The 13,344-nt window shown below is 38.5% G+C and overlaps 1 protein-coding gene across 1 annotated transcript in view; it reads left to right on the forward strand.

Moving 5' to 3' along the window:
- Nucleotides 1-475: 475 nt before the first annotated feature.
- Nucleotides 476-13,344, forward strand: part of GMCL1 (germ cell-less 1, spermatogenesis associated) — a 42,245-nt gene continuing 29,376 nt past the window's right edge. Inside the window, exons 1-6 of the mRNA XM_074341276.1 lie at nucleotides 476-978; nucleotides 6,477-6,600; nucleotides 8,430-8,526; nucleotides 9,616-9,713; nucleotides 11,770-11,882; nucleotides 12,852-12,917. Coding sequence (XP_074197377.1) covers nucleotides 719-978; nucleotides 6,477-6,600; nucleotides 8,430-8,526; nucleotides 9,616-9,713; nucleotides 11,770-11,882; nucleotides 12,852-12,917 — 758 coding nt within the window. The 5' untranslated portion in view covers nucleotides 476-718. The remainder of the gene's footprint in view (nucleotides 979-6,476; nucleotides 6,601-8,429; nucleotides 8,527-9,615; nucleotides 9,714-11,769; nucleotides 11,883-12,851; nucleotides 12,918-13,344) is intronic.

Here is a 13,344-nt window from a genome sequence, read left to right on the forward strand (position 1 = left end):
AGAGAGGTGATGTTTAAGAAACCAAGGGACTGGCAGAGCTCCACATTCTAGGTCCTCGTCGCTTGGAAAGCTTGCGCAGGGCGTGACCCTAGCATGTGGTGAGTTCCTCCAACGAAGACCCCAAATAGCTATGTCTTTGTTGCCCCTTGCCTATCATAGGGCCCAGTAGACATATGGAGGTCAAGGAACCTTTGCAGAAAGAAAGAATGAGGTGGAATGGCTGGTCTTGCTAACACAAAGACGTGTATGAAGCAATCCTAACAGCTAGGTCGGCACCCCCAACTCGGGGTATTGTGAGCGCCCAGCCGACCTCGCGGTAGAAAGCGCCGGTCTGCACACGCACACCCCCGCCCCCGCCCTCGCTCCCGCCCCGCGCATCCTGTTCTGTGCAGGCTCCACCTGCGACGCCCTCGAGCCTCTCCCCGCCCCTTCCGGAGGCTCGCCGCGCGCAAGCGCCCTCCGGTCCGCGCTTTGTTGCGAAACCGAGGGGGTGTAGTCCTGCAGTCAGAGAGCGCGGCGCGGCCAGACGCGGCGGGCGGGGCGGAGGATGGAGGCGGTAGCGTTCGCTGCAACGGTCGGGGCTGCGCGTGAGAAGGTGGCGGTATAGGCACCCGGGCTACGTGGAGGCCGGCGGCGGCGGCGGCCGGGCCATGGCAGGAGACTGTCTCGGTTGGGCTCCTTGAGGTGCGCTCCCTGAAGTCCCGGGGAGCTGTGACCCATGGGCTCGCTGAGCAGCCGGGTGCTGCGCCACCCGGGGCGAGCCCAAGCCCAGCAGGAGCCGGGTTCTGCGGCGGGGAGCTCGCCCCGGAGGCCGGAGGCGGGCGGCGACGCGGCCGGCCACGGCTTCTGTTACTGTCCGGGCAGTCGCAAGCGCAAGCGGAGCAGCGGGGCCTTCTGCTACTGTCACCCCGACTCCGAGACAGACGAGGATGAGGAGGAAGGGGACGAGCAGCAGCGGCTCCTCAACACCCCTCGAAGGTACGTGTGGGGACGCCCGCACCTGTTGGGCAGCTCCTGCGGCCGGGCCTGGGGATGAGCCCGGTGCCCGGTGCGCTTCGCGGGCTGCGGCGCCCCCCAGCCTGGGAAGAGCGGGCGTGTGCCCTTGTAAAAGAGGGAGCCGGTCCCAGCCAGGGCGGTTGGGGAGCACCTGGGGAGATGCTCACGTTCTGGGTTGTAAACCACAGACGCTGCCAGGGTGGTGTGACAGCCCCAAGATGAGACTGAGAAACGCCAAGCCGGAGCTTGCGCCTCATTAAACCTTAGGCGGGGCCAGCTGGCCTTCCGTGATACCCCTCGGTCCTGTCTGAGTGGTGGCAGGAAAATAAGCTCTTTTGCATCCGGCTGCCTTGAATAGTACAAGACGCGTAAATTTAGTCTCTGAAATGAGCACCGCTATTGTCATCCACACCGTGGAGGGGAAGTGATTACATGCAGGAGTTCTTAACTGTAAAGGTGAAATTCATCAATAGTGTGTACATTTGTCAACGTCTCTAGTACCCGTAGTCGTTGACCATGGATACTTGCTAGCCGTTTTTAGAAGAGTTGGAAAACAGAATATTTACTTGTTAACTAGGATGTAATTTATAAGTAAAATATATTTTCACATAAACAATCTAGTTGCTCTTTTTTTTAAAAGGTCATCAGTGGGTCACATGGATGTAATTTTTTAATGAAACTTCAAAAGATTCTAAAATTTCATGCTACACGTGTTACATATTTATTATAAAATGAGTCTTGTAGATAACTCTGTTAACAGTTGGGTTTATGAATTTTTTCATACAGTTTTAAGTCTGAATGCTCGTATTTATTTACAAAAATGGATCCCCACTGTCAAATTATTCAGTTACCTTTTGGAGAATTAGTATAGTATAGTTTTAAGAGCTCAGATTCCGAGTATGTGTATTTTGCACTTAATAGCCTTATTGCCTCGTAAGTAATAGGGGGATACTAATACTTGCCTTATAGGGCTTGACAAGTATTAGAATGCGTACAATGCACAGTGCCTGGTATGGAAGCACTTACTGAATATTATATCGCCTTGATGAATTGGCTTCCCTTATCTTTACAAAATGTAAAGATATTTACATCCCTGGTAATATAATCACTACCACTTTCTTTTGATAAATGTTTAAATGGTGTATCATTTTCCATTCTTTCCCTTTTCATCTGTCTTTAAAATAGGTATCTTGTAGGCAGCATTTAGTTGAATCTTATTAAAAACCCAATAGTATAATCTCTGCCTTTTAATTAGTATGTAGACCACTTATATTTAATGTCGTTATATAAATATATATGTCAGTGTCCATTTGAAAGAGAGAAATCATACAGTAATTTGATAGGGAAAATTATAAAGATATAATCGTATTGACAAGTACCCAGTGATTATTAAAGGTAAGTTACTAAGGTAAAGAGATCTCTGAAAAATACAGGAATAGAGGACATGGGGGCAGTCACTACTTCTAGGGCTGAAACAGAACACCCAAGAAAGGAGCAAATGTGCAATAGGGCCGCCTTTCCCAAGCTGAGACTCAGATGCTGGCGGCATTGTGGCTGTAGCCCACTAGGTGGTGGAGAAGTTTGCTGAGATGCAGTAGGCTGAGTCTGGCAAGCAAAAAACTGCCTCTGTCATGCCAACAGAACTTGCTTAGAGGCTGTCTGGCCCATGAAGCTGAAAATACTTACTGTCTAGACCTTTACAGAAAAAAATTTGCTAACTTCTGATCTATACGAGTGGAGTGGAATGGAAAGTCTTTAAAGCAGGTCTTTATTCGAAAATGCATCAGAATCTAGTATATGTTGTATCAATGGAAGATGCCTAGTTCATTCACCTCAGCATGGATGAAAGGTGTAAGAAAAAGGTATAAGACCAAGAATTTTGTGTGTTGGCACTAATGTGCTTCCTGAGGTTGTCTGGTGTGCGTTTCCAGCTACTCCTTGAAAAGCTTTGGCTTCCAGGCCCTCTTTCCACCTAATACCGTTTTTCCAGTGCGTGTTTTACTTTTACGTTAGTAACACTTAAAACTCAGTTGTTCTGCAACCAGAACTTGAATGTTTTGTCCAGAGATTGACTCTAAAAATTGAAATCCAGTAAACAGTTATTTGTTGTTAGAGCTTTGTAAATACTGTTCACTGCAGAGTCAAGCGGTACTCTAGGATTATAAATCCTACTTCGTGGGTCCAGTGTCACAACCCCTTGTTTTCCTCTTGAGAGAAGTTTTCTAACGTCATAATTAAATGGAATCTTTTTCTTACATTCCATCAAGTGCTATATAAGTCTGGCCTTGTTTTTGTTTGAACAATGCCTTTCTTTGTTTTGCTTTTTTATTTTCCTGGAGTTTCTGACTGCCTTCCCTCATTACCCCACCATTGACAAAAAAAAATAGTATTCCTTCGTATCTTCAGATTTTCCTATCTTTCCAAACACACTTGCATGGAGTCCTTCTTCTCTAGACCCAAGACATCCCTCCTGGGTCCCTCCATCTTCCTGGGTCCCTCCATCCTCCTGTTCAATCTGGACCCATTGCTCTCTAGGTCTACCCTTATCCTGGGGCTTACTTTAACCCCATCTCTAGGAGTGGATCCATTGTTTTCTGTAGCCTGTGACTTCTCCTTTCAGAACTCATTTAAGGGAACTACATCCTCAAATATTTTCCTAAGAAAGGTGCAAAAGAAGGTAATTCATGCTTATCTACATGTAAATTTAGTCTCTCACTGTAGTCGTCTTTTGACTAGGTATAGAAATCTAATCTAAAATAACTTCTGATGTCTTTTATGGTATCACCTCATTGTCTCCTGCCCTACCACGTTGATGATGCTGGTCTAATTCTCTTCTCTTTTTAGGTGACCTTTTTTCCTCTCTGAAACTTTTGGAATTTTTTTCTTTGGTATTTTGGAATTTAACGTGAATGTGCTTACTGTAGGTCTTTTAATGGCCATGATGTTTGGTGTTATCTTTGTTTTCTCTTTCTTAGACCCCTCTTAACTGGATTTTGGATTTCTTAGTTTGTACCTCTTTCTCTTTTTTTCCTTTCTAGGTCTTTATGTTCTGTGAAGTTTCTTTCTGGTTTTTTGTTTGTTTGTTGGTTGGTTTTTGGCTTTTTAATTTCAGCAACCATGTTTTTGGTTCCTGAGAGCTTCTTCCCCCCGTGTTCTGAGTAATCCTTTATCATAGCATCCTACCTTATAAATGTAACAATCTCAACTCTCTGGATGTACTAATTAGAGTGTTTGGGGTTTTTTAAGTTCTTTTCCCTGAATTATGTTTTTTTCTGTCGCCAATTTCTCTCTCTTTAAAAATAGTCTTTAATGCTCCTAATTTTCCTCATGTCAGGAGAGCCTTGGTTGTCTGCTTTAGAATGAGTAACTGGTTGTGTGTGTGTGTGTGTGTGTGGAGTAAACAGATCTATTTCTACTAGGCCTCCCCTTTAAGAAGGAAGACTGACTACTAAGCTGGATACGGATGGGATATGCTTTGTTTTAGAGCAGGGATTCCCAAGCTTTCACAGTGTCTTAGTAATCAGTGCCTTAGTGTCTTGGTAATTTTTTTCATGGGACCTCTGGTCCTAGAGAAATCTCATAGTTAGATCCAAACATCTCAATGGTATAGATTGCATGGTATCTGAAAAATGTTGCTGTTTCCTTGAAATTTAGCATATTCCACATCTCCCCCTGAGTTCGCTGTGATGCTCCAGGTGCTGTGGCACACAGTTTGGGAACCATGATTCAGGATGAATAGGTTGGGAGCTAACAGGCTACAAATTCCTCAAATGCCAGAATGAGGATTGCTTTGTCTGGGGTGCTAACACCTACACCAAAGTTTTAGAGCTTCCTGATAGAGTTTTTCTATTTCCTTCTAGAAAAACCTTGGGTCTGTTTGCATCAGTTATCTGTACTCTGTCTGTACTCTGTGTTCATAGAGTGGAGGAGGCCATTATGGGTGCAAATTTCCCCATTTGCTGCCTCACTTCTCACTTCTGCCTTCTATTTCCCTTGAGACCTCATCCTCCCAACTGCCCCCCCTCCCCCCTCCCCCCCGGGGGTTCTGAAGGGCAGGTGAGCTTCAGCCTCCAACCTAGACCTTCATGATACGTTGTGGGCTGTGGCTTTCACTGCTCTTTTCCATTCCAGTTTATTTTCCAGCTTCCAGATCCATGAAATTCTCTCATCATGTAATAAGCTCACCAAAACCTTTTTCTTGTTATGAATTTATTCCTTTCTATACTTTTAACCTTTAATGTAATTTGAGGAGAGTTCTGTCAGGAACTGGAAACTACACTATCTCATGTATTTCATGACCCAGAGAAGTGGATATTGTCAGTGTCCTCTTTTCACATCTAAGGTAACTGAGCTGTGGTGGAGCTGATGCTCAAACCCAAGTCTGTCCACCACCAAAGCATGGGCACTTTTTACTGCCTGAGGGAAGAGGTGCTAAATACGCTAAATAAAGATACTATCTGAAACAACTACTTCATTTTTTTTAAAAATCCGAAATTTTTAATTACCAGGAAATGTGTCAGGAATATAAAAGATACTGATCAGCCTCTACCTAGGGTTTTTCTTGTTTACTGGACCATCTTGAGCAATGATTGTCAGTCTTAAAAAAAAAAAAAACTACAACTCTCCCTTTAAATTAAATCTTACGCACAAATCCATGATGTTTACAAATACAATATATGATGCTGCTCTGGTTGAAGTTAGGTGGGATGCCCAGAGTTCACTCCTCAGTTTTCCCTGGTGGCCGCCAAGACACTTTGCCACTGAGCATAGTTTTGGAAATAATTTGTCCAAGGCTGCAGACCATTTGTCCAAGGGGTGGGGGGTGGGGCATTTTAAGGATTTAAGACTAGTTTGGTAATAAAATAAGATTAAAGGTTAATTATTTTTTAAATTACTTGGGTAGGTGAAAACATTTTTTTAGTATTTTATTTTTTGGCAGGGTGGTGGAGGAGGTAATTAGGTCTATTTATCTATGTGTTTATTTATTTTTAGGGGAGGTACTGGGGATTGAACCCAGGACCTTGTGCATGCTAAGCATGCCCTGGGTAGGTGAAATGTTTATTCCTCATTTTGTAGTTGCGTAACGCTATTACCGCAACTGTATAGACGTTCTCGGTCGTGCTGATTTCTAAATAAGGAAAAAAGCAAAACTCATCATGCTGACTTTTCTTTATTGAATAGGTAATTCATTTTAGTTCAAAAATCGGAAATTATAAAAAGGTATATAGTGAAAGGTCTCCCTCCCATTCTGCCCCCATCTATCTCCTGTTCCCCTTCTTGGGAGTAGAGTGCCCTAGAGATAAGCACTATTATTTCATGAGCAGACATTTGAATATATAATATCCCTTTATCTTTTTACACAATGGGCAGATTGGTCCTATTTAATAGAAATTGAGCACCAGGAATATTTTGAGTTATATGCAGAATCAGTAAAACATTCAGTTTTACGCATATGTAATGTTTTGCATTTCTCTTAACAGGAAAAAATTGAAGAGTACATCCAAATATATTTATCAAACATTATTTTTAAATGGTGAAAACAGTGACATTAAGATCTGTGCTCTAGGAGAAGAGTGGAGCTTACACAAAATATATTTATGCCAAGTAAGTATTTTTTTCTATTTGAGTAACCAAGGTAGTCACTTAAAACAACTCAAACTCATACAACTCTTCTTCTTTCTCGTAGCATTTCACAGTAATCTTTTGCTTGAACAGTAGTTGTGTTAAGTCCTGATGAAAAGTCTTGTTTTGCAAGAAATATGGTGAACATTGTTAGTGAAAACTTAGTTTGGTCTAGAAAACAGATTTTGAATTTTTATTATCCTTCCAGCCTAGAAATACCTTTTTGCCATTAGTACAGTAGGGTACTTATTTTGGTGTCATCTGTTGACAAAAAGGGAAAAAGTTGGGGTGAAACCATTGAACATTAAAGTTAGGATTGCTGAATTTATTTATTTTGCACATGATTATTTCAGTTTGGATAAATTCAGCTGAAATGTTGCTTTGTAGTTAAGATTGAATGTAAATGGAAATTCTTGACACTTACTCTTCTGTCTCTCCCAGAAAATGCAGTTAAAGACAAAACCAAAAAAGTATATGGACTAAGTCATTTAGCTGATATACCTATTTGATGTTTGTGAAAACACCATTGCCACCCCATTTTAAAAAGATCCAAAGCTTTCGAAATAGAAGAAAATATTGTTCTAATGGCTCAAATATTTTATTCATTTCTTCTTTCCTCAAATCTGTGTATTCTTTTTTCAAGTCATTGTTCTAGGCAGTGGGAATAGAACAGTGAGCAATTCAGTTTTTTCCTATGGATCTTATAGTTTTCCTCTCTTCTTCACGGTATGACAGTAACTACTGGTAAGACTGTATGGTATTAGATTTTTCTGTAGAAACACTTGAAAGGAATTTTTTTCTCTTACATTTTAATCATGTTTTTTATTTAATATTTTTTGAACAAATTTACTTTGGCTTGACATACATAGCCCAGAGACTATTATCAGAATATTGGTCTCAACTTGAAGACATGGTCCATATCTTTCTTTTTGATCTTCAAAAGCAATTTTGTGAATTTAAGGATGAAAATGCCTCTGTTAAGTCTTTTCCTCCCAAGAGAAGCTGAATTGGTCATAGTGCAAACCTCATGCTAAAATCAAGTCCCCTGAGGACAGAAATAGCATTTGTTTTGTTTCCTGCTATATTCACAGTGCCTTAAATATACTATGTACTCAGTAAATTTTTTAAAATCAATAGTTAGTATTTGATCCATTCCAAAGTAATTCTAATTATGAGAGATGGTATCGAGAAAGTAAGACTTCATCCATTCTGGTATCTTTTCCAACTCATTCTGGAATTTTCTAATTAGATAAAGCTAAACTTTGGATTTTCCCTAATTTCTTGAGGATCATCCTATTAGTGTTGAGTTGGGAGCAGTCTGGACCCTTCACAGCCACTGACATAAAGACTCAACAGTTTGAGGGCTTGTAGTTTTCCCTTCTTTTCCTCAATTCATTATTATGCATCCACCTTGTGTATTGTCATATGTTTATGAGAGATTCTTAAATATATGACATAATTTTTAGGCTTGAATTTAGAATGTCATTGAAAAGGAAAACATATACATGTAATATACTCAGAAATTGTTTCAACTGGGTAAAAAGCTAATGAGGTTCAAATAGTAACATAGGAATTCAATTCAGATAGTACGATGAGAATTTGGTTTAATTTTCATTAAATTATTAAATTTCATTAAATTAAACAAAGTATTTTGATAAACTATTAAATGTCCTTATCTTAATTTATTTTCTCCTGTAGACAGATGTGGCAGTTCTTTTTCTCTTGAAATAATATGGATTAGCTTTGATAGAATACTTGCTTAGAGTTAGAAATGGGAAAATAATTTGTGTGGTTTTTTTTTTTTTTTTAAGTCTGGCTACTTTTCTAGTATGTTCAGTGGTTCTTGGAAAGAATCCAGCATGAATATTATTGAATTGGAGATTCCTGACCAGAATATTGACATAGAAGGTAACCACCACCATAATACTTTTATGCAAAAATCATAAAAACATAATCTTTTTATTCTTTTGGTAGAAAATAAATATTTTTTCTTCTAACCTTGTAGACTAGAAAAAAGCTCCATTTAACACCCCAAGGTGACAGCTTTATTTTAATTTACTCCATAGTTTATCAGTTGTGTTCTACCTGTCTGTAGTCTTATTTAGTCACGTGGGCCTTATCAGTCTGCCTACATTTATAAATATAGCTGCCTGGCATATGAAGGATGTAGAGTGAAGGAAGAAAAAGAATGATCATTTACTTCAACTATATAGAAAAGGCAGTAAACAGTATTCATTGATTGTTCCCTATATATGAAGACCTTTTCTGGGAACAAGTGTATGAATCATGTAGGCAGCATTGTTTTAGAACTATAAGGGTCCTTAGATGAGGAAGCTGAGGCCCAGGGGATTGAGGTAACTTATTTTAGGTCTCAGAGCGGTTCAGTGAGCCTCGATCAGACTGTAGGTCTCCTAACTCCTACTCCAGTGCTCCTGCTCCTCTTTAATAGCTCAAGTGGGAGTACCCAGTACTCACGTCTTGGGCAAAGAGAAAAGAATATTTATAAAGCAAATCCTGCAGGACATGCATGAGAGTGGCAGTAGAGAAAAGGCTGGACAGGCTTAACTAGGCGTCTGGGGGAGCGTGAGCAGGGACGGGCTGCTCCGCACTCCCCAGTGGTGGAACACTGAAAGCACCAGGGTGGAGAGCATCGTTGGGTCTGTGTACTTGTACTGAGTGACTGGTCTACTCAGGGATGTCTTTATAACACTTTTTCCAAAGGTGTCTTGATTCTGACCACTAACTTTAATTAAGATTAGCTATGGAAGAACCTAGTGCAATTTGGTAGAAAAATGGAAATGTATAACATTGTTATTAAATAAGCACCATCAGTCCATGACCATTACTAGCAGTTTAGTTAGTGATACTGATTTTATCCCTTTATTACATGCTAGATTTAGACATATGTCTTCGTGTATGAAGACGGTCATTGTTATTTTTGTAATATTCTTACAATATAATTGTTATTTTGTTCTACCTGTGTACTTTTGCTTTCAGCACTGCAGGTGGCATTTGGGTCACTGTATCGAGATGATGTCTTAATAAAACCTAGTCGAGTTATTGCCATTTTGGCAGCAGCTTGTATGCTGCAGTTGGTAAGTATCCACATTATTCATAAAAAGGATCACAGTTTTGTTTCAAGTTATCTGTTCCAAAAACAATAAGAAAGCTTAGCTTTTTATAATTTTTAAAATGAAATATATAAGTATTCCATTTGTGATGAGTCATTTAAAATGCTTAACCAAAAGCAGTTTACAACAAGTGAGGGGGGTCATGATGCTTGTGTAAAACGAATGCAAGCTATTTCTGTGTAGGTATCTTAGAATGACTATAATGTGAAAAGAATGTACTTGTCTAAGTCCATTTTCAGATTTCTGTTGATTAATGACTTCTCTTGTTGTTATTAAGCAGATGGCTTATGGTTACTAATTCATTTAGTTCATGGGTTTGGAAAACATTGAGTGCTTAACTGTGTAAATGTTTTCTTAATTTATGAAGTAATTGTGTATAAGCCATCTAAATGTATGTAATCTATTGGTAGAGAGACAGAAATTTGTTCATTCAACAGAAGTGTATTGAGCAATGTGTCAAGCTAGTCATAGAGATCCATAAATAAATTACGATATAATCCCCACCTTCAAGAAGCTCGCAATATAATGGGAGTGTAGAGTGGGGGAGGGAGGGTAGATAATACAGACCCAAAGGGAAAGTAAGAGCTGTCCAGTGTTATAGGTATGATGATGCACTTTCTGCGTGATTCAGTGGCTGCACAAAGTGGTTGGTTTAACCTGGGGATGTCAAAGAAGGAAGTTGTGTTTGAGGGTGAGTCTTAAAAACTGAAAATGTGTTTATCTTGTGAAGTGAGAAGAAAGGGACAGGAAGAACATTTCAGACAGTAAACTTAAGACCTAGAAATATGAAACAATGGAGGGTTGGAGAATCTGAGTGGAACATAGATCTCACATAGAATATAAGAAGGGCTGGGGGGAGGGAGGCAGAGGCCAGTTCACGAAAGTCCCTCTATTCCTTTTAAGAAGCTGAGGCTTTATGTATAAGTACTTTGGGGAATTTTGAACAATGCAAAGGATGAACTGAAGGAAAGATGAGTGTAAAAGCTATTGCAGTAATCCAAGGGAGAGTCTAAATGAGGCCAGTAGCAAAAATTGTGGAGAGGAAAAACTGGACACCGGGGAGGTTAAGCGGGGATAATCCAGTAGACTTGGTGACCGATGAGATGTTAAAAGGAAAGGGAAGGAGTCTAGAAGGACCAGGTAAGTTTAAAGTCCCAACGGAGTCAACATTTTGTATTGATCATTTAAAAAAGTTAAATTTCTTTTTATGTGACATTTGTATACTGATTTATTTGAAGTATTAGTTAATAGCTTGCTAAATATACTTGGCTGAAGTAATCTGATTTTTAAAATGTTTTGATCCTTTCAATACTTACTTCCAGTAATTATGCCTTATTTTTTAACTTTTAATCCTTTTTTGGTTTTGTTCTAATTTCACTTTCTGCATTATCTTTGACTTAACTATTTAACAGTAATACACTTGCATGAGGAGTGTATCTCAAAAACTTGAGTAAAAAATGGTAATATTCTTACCATATATTAAATAGTTATTTGAAATCTTCTGTACAAGTATTTTAGATTAAAATTTCAATGTAAGTTTAAAACAATAATATATTTGTTTTAGATGCATTTCTTAGGTATTGATAGGTATTTTAAACTTTAATAAAAACTTCCCAATGATTCGCATTGTTTACTTGCCTAGCCCATCACATGGTCATGTGACTATGTAAAGAGGTCTTAATTTCAAAAGAACAGCCAAAACAAGACAGAATGCTGCTTAAATTTGCAAAGGCCTCAGAGAAAGAAAGAGAATAGTAATATTCATCCCTATCTTACTGTTTTTGCCCCTCCTTCCACTTTTTCAATTCTAAGTATTTAGTTGAATACTTACTGGATTTTTTTAGGTATTTTTACTGGACTTATCAAAAAAATTAGATTTGCTGCACTTAATGAGTTTTCTTTCTTTTCTTTCTTTCTTCCTTTTTTTTTTTTTTTTACTTTTTAATATGTAAAAGCACATATTCAGAGCTAATTTTTCCCATGTGAAATGGGCATTTCCAGTGCTTATTTATATTTACAGGATGGTTTAATACAGCAGTGTGGTGAGACCATGAAGGAAACAATTAATGTGAAAACTGTATGTGGCTATTACACGTCAGCAGGGACCTATGGATTAGATTCTGTAAAGAAAAAGTGAGTCACCTTTCTTGTTTTTCCTCTCATCCCACTTTTGGGAATGTGGCTGACCTGGTTTCTTTAAGAGAATGTGTAGCTATGAAAAAGAAAGAATAGAAAGGAAGAATAGAATTTGTTATAGAAGGTCCCTGTTTACATTTGGACTAATTAGTAAATTCCTCAAAAGTGTAGTCTCTGCAAGTGACAGTGGGTGGGTTATATACATGCTTATAAAAACTATGGTCACTCTAAAAAGTTCATTTCAATTAAGTTTTTTTTTAAGTAGTAGGCATAATAGCCATTACAGTCGCCCCTCACTATCCGCAGGGTATCGGTTCCAGGACCCGAGTGGATGCCAAAATCCGCGGATGCTCAAGTCCCTTATATAGAATGATGTGGTGCTTGCAAATAACCATCCTCCTGTGTACTTGAAATCATCTCTGCATTACTTATAATACCTAATACAATGTGACTGTTCCATAAAAAGTTGTATATACATTGTAAATGCTATGTAAATAGTTGCTGACTTGCAGCAAATTTAAGTTTTGCTTTATGGAACGTTCTGGGATTTTTTTTTTTCTCCAATATTTTCAATTCTCAATTGGTTGAATCCCCGGACCCAGAACCCACGGTTACCGAGGGCTGACTGTATCAGTGCAACTACTGGCAGTGTTTTTAACTCTTGAGAATTGAAGTCCTCATTTTCAAATTATAAAGAGGGTAATAGAAGTATGTAAACCCCTTCATAAACCATTTAAAATAAACTTGAAATTGAGGTTTTCTTAATTAGAAATGCTCTTACTAATATGAAGGGAATCGTTCCTTACTAACTGCTAACAAAAACAATACTAAATTTCTAGTTGTTAAATTTAAAAATTTGAGCATATCCTAGCAAGATTAATATTGTTTTTATTTTAGCTGTAAGTCCTACTTAGTAAATCATAAATATATGGTATATAATGTAATAATTCCATGTTTTAATTTCAGATGCCTTGAATGGCTTCTAAACAATTTGATGACTCACCAGAATGTTGAACTTTTTAAAGAACTCAGGTATTTGAATTTTAAATAACTTTGTAATTAATCATCTAAAATAATGTTTTTCATTTGTTAAAGTATGCAAGACATTTTTGTATAAAACAAAAATATATTACTTATGAAAAAGTAAACAATTTAATGAAAGGTATCTTGACTACATCCATGACCTGAAAAAATGCTATACAAGTTTCTTTGTTGTAAATGATACAATGTACATTTAGTCTACTGTTTTAACCAGTTTTAATAGAAAAATTCATTTCTGCTGTAAAAGTGTGGAGTTTCCAGGGTTACCTCACTTTTGCTGGGCTCTTAGAGAATCTAAAAGTTTATTTTAAAAACCATCTTTTACCATTGAGAAATTAAGTTTGAGGAAATTATTTTAAACTTTTTGTTAATAAGCCTAATGAAATTAAATTCACAATTAAATGGGCCTTTTGAACTA

This window comes from Camelus bactrianus, chromosome 15 (assembly GCF_048773025.1).
Source record: "Camelus bactrianus isolate YW-2024 breed Bactrian camel chromosome 15, ASM4877302v1, whole genome shotgun sequence".
Taxonomy (NCBI): Eukaryota; Metazoa; Chordata; class Mammalia; order Artiodactyla; family Camelidae; genus Camelus; species Camelus bactrianus.